The sequence below is a fragment of the Trichoderma aggressivum genome, assembly GCF_033847375.1.
Source record: "Trichoderma aggressivum f. europaeum strain CBS 100526 chromosome Unknown scaffold_019, whole genome shotgun sequence".
Classification (NCBI taxonomy): Eukaryota; Fungi; Ascomycota; class Sordariomycetes; order Hypocreales; family Hypocreaceae; genus Trichoderma; species Trichoderma aggressivum.
This window is the reverse complement of record NW_026946385.1, coordinates 467,643-476,717: the sequence shown is the minus strand read 5'-3', so window position 1 is coordinate 476,717 and position 9,075 is coordinate 467,643. Positions and strand designations below refer to the sequence as shown.

Genomic DNA, 9,075 nt, shown 5'->3' with positions numbered 1-9,075 from the left:
TAAGGGAGATGGGAAGATATCAGGCTGATATAGTGGATGAATTACCATTGTTCTCACATGAGCAAGCAAGCAGCAAAGCATGGTTGGAAAAAGACGGAAAGAGGAAATACATCCACTCCGTTTGTCATGAAGTACGTGTCCCACTAATTGGCCATAAGTATATAAGCTTCCCTTAAGATTCATGAGCTGATATCGTGATTCACTTCGTCTCATCGGCAGTAGTAACTTGGCCCTTCACTGGAGCTTCACTGTTCGCCATCATGGTTGCCTTTTCCCGATTCGTTGCTGGCCTCTCGGTCATTGCGACTTCCCTTGCCGCTCCTACGGAGCCAGCCGAGAAGAAAGTTGAAACGCGTGGCGAGTATAACTTTTTTCTCGGGCCTGACCACCCTCTCTCTCGTCGTAACTTAGCCGGCCGCTCCAACACAAATTACAATCAAGATTACACCACCGGCGGAACGGTGAATTTCACGCCATCGACTAATGGATTCTCGCTCAATTGGAATACCCAACAAGATTTCGTCGTTGGTGTTGGCTGGAACCCCGGCAGCAACCTGTACGTGACTACTAATTACTATATATATGTTTCTTCTGTTTTTTTTAAACTATTCATCATAAATTGTTTCACTGGCTAATCCTTATATCATTATGTTGAATATGACAGCCCCATCACTCATTCGGGGACTTTCAATGTGGCTAGCGGTCTTGGCAGTCTTTCCGTCTACGGATGGACCACGAACCCACTTGTTGAGTACTACGTTATGGAGACCAATATTGGAATCAACACAGGCGGTTCGCAGAAGGGGACGGTCACCAGTGACGGAGGCACCTACGCTATATGGGAGAATCAGCGTGTCAACGAACCTTCCATCATAGGCACAGCAACCTTCAATCAGTATATCTCTATCCGACAGGGAGGACGAAGCAATGGTACTGTCACTATTCAGAACCACTTTGATGCGTGGGCGGCAGCTGGTTTGCACCTCGGCACGATGAACTACCAGGTCATTGCCGTTGAGAGTTGGAGTGGCAGTGGGTCAGCTCAGCAGTCCGTCTCCAATACCGGGGGCTCCGGAACCCCTCCTCCTCCTCCCGGAAGCTCAACCTCATCGGCGCCTGGCTCCGGCCCTACGGGTGGCGGTTGTTCTGCCTTGTACGGCCAATGTGGCGGCATCGGCTGGCAAGGCCCTACGTGCTGCTCCTCGGGTACCTGCAAGGTCGGAAACGCGTACTATTCCCAGTGCTTGTAAGCTAGGGAATCTTCAAACGCCGTTGGTATATGGGTTGGTTAGAAGAGTCGAATACATGTGGGAACTGAAAGTGCAATCTTTAACCGAAAAAAAAAAGATTAAATAGGATGGATGTAGGATGTGGTTAAAGAAGCGGGTTGCGGAGAACGGCATAACACATTGTTTAGAAGATCATCGTACTAAACAATAACTAGATAGCATCCATACCGATATGAAATATGAGCTGGACATAAGTTATATTTCCAGCGCGTCTAGTGACTCATCAACAGATATAATTGAACCAGTATCAACGCCCAACTCATCCGGAAGTACCATTGGAGACGTCGCGTCCGTCCATGCTTAGTCCCCCAACGCCTGCATATACTGCATCATAAGTCTTCCTTCTTCCGCCCATAGAGGGAAGAACGTGGGTTTCACTGCTAGTCTCAATAAATTCCAACTCCTTACCGCGTGCGTGTGCAAGTTTCTGCAGCATGTCGAGCACGTTGAATGTCCCAATCGACGCCATCGCCATTGACCCTTTCCTCATATGAGATTTATCAAGTATGGCTCCAATAAAAGGCACAAGATTTTTCCTGATGTCTCCAATGGTTGGGTAGTTGATCTTTGGAGGGTCAAAGTTCCCAACAAGAACATATTTCCCAGCACTCTCCAGCAATGTTGGTCTGAAGAATGGAAGGGTAAAGTTCAACGAGTATCATCCAATCGGCATAAATGTTGTCTTAGACAGCAGATCTTTTTTTGTTCGGATATGCTGAGCCACAATGTCCTTGCTATCGTAGTGAGGTACCTTCATTTTCCCCTCGCTTTCAACGATTGCTCCTGGAAGATTGCTCCAGACGTAATGCTCCATAGTCGGCGTCGCCTCCGCAGCATTTGCTAGATTCTTGCCCTGCTGTATCTCAATGGTCATAGCTTTGTCCGTATCTTCCGATGTTGCGAAAAGCTCGAAGAAATTCGTAATGCCGAAGATAAAATGGGATCCGGCAAATGCAGAGGCCAGGGAGGCATGGTCGTTAACATCTGTCGTGACAACTTCTGCTCCTTGCTTCTTGAGAGCTGCAGCGGTATCGCTTTCTGGTCGTCGTGTAAGTCCGCGGATTTTGTAACCGCCGTGTTTCTGCAGGGCATCAATAACAGCCGCTCCTTGGTTACCAGTCGCCCCGACAACCGTTGCAATTTTAATCATCGTAAAAGATTGTTGTGTGTTGAGTGCAATAAATTTGGACAATTAAGACCAATCACTGCAAAATTAAAGTGTAACCAAATGTTAATTAATATTTGCACAACTGAGCTGATAATGGTTTTATATTGCTCTGCTTTCATTTCCAAGCATGGTCAGACATGTCAGCGCATGTCTGACGTTGTATGTCTGACGTTGTTATCAATCTTGTCAGAATAGTACCGTACCATGTCTAACATGTGCTCAATGAGTCCACAAATGGAATAGAGGCCTAAGAGCATATATTCATGTTATGTTTGCTTCTGAATAATCGGCAGCGACTTTGTGCGGTGCCAGCTTGATCAATCACCGGTGGCGTACGTATGCATGAAGCACACTACTAATCGGACATATATTTAGCACCACTGCCAAAATCCGCGTGCTTGAACCTGCTATAATCTATTACTAGATTTTATGAAACTTGACTGTTATTTATAACACACACTAGAGGCGAGATGCATTACAGCAAGTATGATGTGAAACCAAGCCCTGGGTAAATTTGTATGACAATAGCATTATACCAAGAGAAGCACTGGCAGAATCTTGGGCAGCAACGTATATTCAAAACCCCACGTTTACTCATCATTTAGCTCCTAATATATTAATTCAGATGGTGCCTGATCAATCTTTGTTTGCGAATCAACGGCAAGCTCGTAAATCGTTAATCCAGCGATCATGAAAGCTTTATTTAGGGCTACATATGACATACCTTATTCGCCCCTGTAGTGCCATCTAGATACTCTGTCAATTGCTCTCTCCACCAGTTTGAACATTTTGACCATCATAAGTACTAGGTTTCCGAAGGGTGAAATCTTGCCTGAAAGATAGATTTTGCACAATATTGCTGTCTACCACATTTTAATACTGTAAGTGAAAACTAGCTTAAACTTCCCACAGATGAATAAAAGACTAACGTAAACCCTATGGAGTATATATGAAGTCGGGCTGCTTATTACCTTTGATGCGCTTCTCCTCTTCCGTTAGTCCACTCTCCACACTGTTACTCATGTTCCTATGTCGCCGAGAATTCTCAGCTCTTAAAGCAAAGTGCATGAAAACCGATCCTGAAAGTAAGAAGAAGATGTGTGATGCCAAAACCACCCCATGGCTAGTCCAGTACCTGGGTGTTTGAGTGGGTAGGTAGATATTTGACGACATGATCCTATTTAAATTTCCGAAACAACGACTATACCTAATACTACAGCTCGCTTTAGTGAGCTTTCAGTATTGTTGGATACTTATACCAGGGTATTTGGGATAGATGGGTAGATGCCTTTTGCTCCCACAAAGGTACCGGCGTACTGAATGTTTGGTCGTGACGAGCCTAATAATAAAGCAGATACGCAGATACAACGATACCCATAGTGACGGCGGCTAAATTGCAATAATCTCGCCACTTCAGTTTGTTAGCGAAGAAGCCTATGACTACCGTAAGCACTGCCGCGCACACATATGGTGGCACTGTGAGCAGCTGTGTTCTTGTTCCTGAATGACCCATAGCTGCGATAATGGTCCGGAGAAAGAGTGAAAATGCATATAGAGGAATTGTGCAGCCGATAAAACTCCAGGTGTATCCGTATGTCTCCCAGTCTTTAAGCGCCTCGTAAATGTAACGTTTGTTGAAATCATCAGCCGTGTATCCCTGTCTGTCCACGATAAGTCGACGTTGTACCCTGATTCGGTCTTCGGGAGTTTGGACTTTTGCTGTATCAGGCCAACCAAAGGCCATCCACGGGCATAAGATATCAACGAGCACTGTAGCAAGGCCGTTAATGATGAAAATCTAAGGCTAGCCTGGTTTGTCGCCAATTCCGTCCATTTTGGTAACGGCCGCCGCCAGTAGACCTCCAAAAGAACCGGCAATTGCAACAGTAGAGAGGAAAATCGCACTCCGGATGCCAGTTTCCGAACTCTTATACCAACAGCTAAGGTAGTAGTGGACGCCTGGTCGTGGGGGGAAACAGTTAGCCGACACATAGTTCATGGAGTGAAGTGATTATACCTAGAAATCATCCTGCCTCTACCGCCCTAAGACCCCTGCTGCTCTTTGCCAGTCTCTACAAAAACTAGCGTGAACGATCGATTACACACTCACGGATGTTCTTTTTGAAAATTCGTGACATCATACACGCTACCTCGATAGACGATAAATAGGTCCTGGGGTTTGTCGTGATGCTGAAGCTCACTCCAGTTATAAACTTTTGACATTTCAAATGAATGTAAATGGCCAAGGAAAATAATATCTTTAAAGTGACCTTACAAGCCTTCGTAATTACTTAACGCATAGATATATCGCAAAGTTGATTCTTTTTAACACCCCAAGTCGTAGCTTGGTTGTAGCACCTACCCCATGTCTCCAAATCTCATCCTGCCCTTTCAACTCAGCGGACCCCCTGTGATCGCAGAGAGGCTTCCCCCACCCCCACACAATGGCTCCAGACAAACTTCCCGTCTTTACCCATAAATATCGCGTCACTATACTTGGCGCGACCGATAAATTGCGGAGCTCTGCTTTTCGCAGTGTTCCAACTCTGATTCATACGTATGGTACGGAGGACAAGAACTGCTTGGGCTGTCTGAAGAATATGACAAGTTGTTTTAGAGGTGTGCCTTCCTTTATTCTGGTTTTATCTGGAGCACATATTTTGTTGCATTCAATTTAAAGCACTATGATGGCTAGCAACATTCAGTGATGCTACCGTAGGCTCAGAGACAGCTTTGACGTCAAGTTGACGTAAAGAAGATGACGCTACTTGGGCATCAGGATGCATACATCCACCAGATCACGTATATAAATGAGCGATAGTCAGTCTCTTGGTGTTACCGTCAGAATGTTTTATAAGATGAGATATTCGTCATGTGGTCTCTCAAGCAGCGTCGTCAAATTAAAGAGGAGATACTTCGGGAGCTGAACCAAAAAAAAGAATCGCGATTGCAATTACTCTCGAATGGACGCACCGACCTAGAGGTGAACCAACCTCTCCAGTCATGTCATAGAGAAAGATGTTTACTTCCTGATGGAGAACCTTTTCAACATGTGAACTCGGACCCAAAGGCTTCATCAAACGGGCAACTATTAGTCACATGTGGACCTGAAGATACGCTCAATCCACAGAACTGGCCGCTTATTTCAAGATGTAAAAATCTATTCATATTGGCATTTCTCATATTTACCCAAGGCTGGGCAGGCGCTTCCCAATCAATGGAGAATTCAGTAGCAAGTTCAACGTTTCATGTCAGTCAGACAACTGAGAATTTAGATACCGCGATGTATCTTTTTGGAGTTGGTATGGGCGCTCCATTTGCGGGACCATTGTCCGAGACAGTGGGCAGAAATCCTGTATATTTACTGGCCACGTTTTGCTACCTATTCTTCGTCTTGGGATCCGCGAAAGCAACCACGTTTGGTGGACGTATTACCTGCCGTTACTTTGTTGGCTTGTTCTCCAGCGCTACCTTGTCCATCAACGGATCGAGTGTCAGGGATCAGTTCAGAGATGTAAAGAGAGCTTTTGTCTTTCCGGTTATAGCTTGGGTTAATGTAATAGGTAAGCGGCATGATCCCTCTATAATGCTACTTGCAGATGTTGATGATGCTGACGAGTTTGACATAGGCCCTGTAACTGCACCGGTAGCAAGTGGTTGGCTGGTTTCTAGTCCTAAATTGGGTTGGCATTGGCCCGATTGGATCACTTTAATCATATCCGGTGTCGCCTTCTCAATTGCAGTTCTGTTTCTTCCGGAAACATACTTGCCGCTGCTGTTGGATTGGAAGGCGAAAGAATACCGGCGTTTGACCGGCGACAATAGGTTTACCTCGGAACACGCCACATCAGCAAATTTCCTGGGGCGCCTTAAACACAATGTCACACTTGGTATTACATTTTTCCGAACAGAAGTTATTGTAACGGTATTAGGTTTCTATCTTCTACTCTTATACACGCTTCTTTTCACTTCCCTGTCGGGATTCGATTTTATCTTCAAAGACACATATGGGCTCTCCACTGGCCTTACCGGTAGTTGCTTCGCCTCTATTGCAGTAGGGTCGACGCTTTTCACATTCAGCGCACCAGGCTTATACAGCTGGGCCCGCAGAGTTACAGAACATGTGCGTGGAGCAACCGTTGAACCCGAGTTTCGACTGTGGCCTGCGATTGTTACATCGCCCATGTTGCCCCTGTGTCTTTTCTGGCTCGGATGGACCAACTACCCCCAAATTACTATATGGTGCGGATTGTGTGCTTGTTTGGTGTTCGGTATTGTCTTGACTGCATTTTATGTGAGCAGTTATGAATACATAATAGATAGCTACGGTGACCATTCAGCTATCGCTCTTGCGAGTGTTACATCAGTACGGTACCTGGCTGCAGGCGGAATGGTAATGGCTACGCGCCCAATGTACATGGCCATCGGTGTCCATTGGACAATGACACTCCTGGGCTGTATTGCGGCTGTGCTTAGTCCTGCGCCTCTACTGTTCTGGTTCTACGGACCCAAGCTCAGATCAAACAGCAAGTATGCGAAGAATCCACAACAAGGGCTATAAGATTCACTTTACAGCAATCAGGGTTTCAATTCCAGGGTTATCGAATACATATCTACCTATGAAATTGTCACACTGTATAGTGCTATAGGTTGCAGTCAAGCACCACATTGCTTTCTCTTAAAAGAAAGTATTTCTGATTTGATGCACCCCTGTCTTATCTATCAGGTGATTGACGCTAGATGTCTGCCTGATCGAAGTTACGGATAAAATCATAGTAAAACTTTACCATATTCACATGCTCGCTCATCAAGAGCCTTTCGTTGACGCCATGGATGTTTCCGAAAGATTTTAGGCTTCCAGGACTCCACCTATAAATGTTCTTGGATAGATCTATAATAATACTTGAATTAGTATTGCAACATAAAGATACTACATCCACGCATGAAAACTTCCCTAGATAGTGGCGAGTGTCGGTGTTGCCAGTCATTGCCCCAGGAGCTGGAACAACAATGCTGGCCTGATCGGCATATGTGTAGCGAACCGTACCAGCGAAAGTATCCCATACATTTCCCTTTGTTGGGGACTGAGGCGTTATATATGACTTCTTTCTTGCCTCGAGAACCAGTTTTCCGTTATAGATAGGCTCCCAGTTGGCGTTCATCTCGTTACCTCCGCCTGCACGGGCTTGTCCAATGGAATCAAGATAGGCGTCGTAGTCCTCGTCTTCCTCAAATGCATGTAGAGTGAGATTATACTTGTGAACCACTCTTTGAACCAGACCTATTATGCGGTGTTGAATGCTGCCAATACTATCCTGGGGAGCATAACGATGATTCACGCCCAGAGTAGTAAACTCGGGTAATGAGTTGATCTTTTGGCCTCCTGAAATCCAATTCACGGCCTGTGATGTCTGGATAAAGTATTGTGTCTCTCGCTGTATTTGCGCCAACAGCTTAGCAGCTTTGTCAAGCAGGCCCCAATTGATGTACCCGGTCAATGCAGGTAGAACGTACGGTGAGTATCGCGCGAAGCAAATAAGGCCCTCGTGGATTGGCCCATTAGGAATAATCTTTGGTTCAAAAGGGTTTGATTCCAATGCTACGACGATTTCTGACATCATACCAATAGAAGTGTGTGGAGTTGGTGTCGAACTGTGGCCTCCAACGACGTCGAGATCGAACCACACATCGAGGTATCCTTTCTCGTAGACGGCAGGCAAAGCGTAGAGAACATCGCCGACTTGTTGAAGGCCTGCACCGCCTTCATCAAGAATGACGGCGATTCCATCTTTACCATAACGCTCTTCAAGATGCTTGGATATAGACGCTGCACCACGAAAGCCTGAGCACTCTTCGTCGAAGCCGAATGCAAAAATAACTGTGCGACGTGGCTCATAGTTTTCCTGTGAGAGAAGCGATTCCATTGCTGTCATGAGCGCTGTAATGGCTGATTTATCATCTGAAGCCCCGCGGCCGTAGAGATATCCAGTGTGCTTGTCGTAAACAGCATCAAACGGCGGATGATCCCAATCCGCTAATGTTGCATTCTCAACCGGCACAACATCTTGATGGGCTGTTAGGAGGATAGGTGCCAAAGAGGTATCCGAGCCCTCGATTGTATACACGAGGCCGAATCTGTTGATGGTTTCTATCCATGCTTTATCATAGCTACGATAGTTTCAGCATTTGTTTGAGGGTTTAGGTAAACACAGTGGGGATTCATAAGACTGACATCAACGGGTAATTCTCCTTTAGCACTTTCGGAATGTCATCAAATGGCTTCCAACGATCGTCCTCGTCGAAGTCTCCGAGATCGTCGTAACAAATTGAATCAATTTGGACAAGGGGCTGATGACGCTCAACAAGTGTATCAAGCGCTTTTTGGCTTGAAAACAAATCATGAGAGCTATAGAGTCCGTCGTCCGAAGGATCAAGAGGGTCGACTAAGTTGCATTTAAATTGGGATTGCTCAGCCTTGGAAAATGTAGCAGCATTGTGGTCCCCGAACCCAAGGGGCAGCTGGTTAGCAAGTCTGGCCACAGAATCAGCGGGCCAGAATGCAAATGCGGATGCGGAGATGAAAGTACCCGCAAGCAGCACTTTCTTTGTATTCATCAT

General features: G+C 45.8%; 3 protein-coding genes across 3 annotated transcripts; 1 reads left to right on the top strand and 2 right to left on the bottom strand.

The window, feature by feature from the left end:
* Positions 1 to 260: 260 nt before the first annotated feature.
* Triagg1_5516 (CAZyme family GH11) lies at positions 261 to 1,250 on the top strand (the record flags this gene model as incomplete). Its single annotated transcript, XM_062900039.1, has 2 exons — positions 261 to 556; positions 665 to 1,250. The coding sequence occupies 2 exons, from the start codon at positions 261 to 263 to the stop codon at positions 1,248 to 1,250; spliced, it is 882 nt and encodes a 293-aa protein (XP_062755637.1).
* A 697-nt stretch (positions 1,251 to 1,947) lies between these two features.
* Positions 1,948 to 2,439, bottom strand: Triagg1_5515 (uncharacterized protein; the record flags this gene model as incomplete). Its single annotated transcript, XM_062900038.1, has 1 exon — positions 1,948 to 2,439. The coding sequence occupies one exon, from the start codon at positions 2,437 to 2,439 to the stop codon at positions 1,948 to 1,950; it is 492 nt and encodes a 163-aa protein (XP_062755636.1).
* Positions 2,440 to 7,193: 4,754 nt separating this feature from the next.
* On the bottom strand, positions 7,194 to 9,075 carry Triagg1_5514 (uncharacterized protein; the record flags this gene model as incomplete). Its single annotated transcript, XM_062900037.1, has 2 exons — positions 7,194 to 8,625; positions 8,690 to 9,075. The coding sequence occupies 2 exons, from the start codon at positions 9,073 to 9,075 to the stop codon at positions 7,194 to 7,196; spliced, it is 1,818 nt and encodes a 605-aa protein (XP_062755635.1).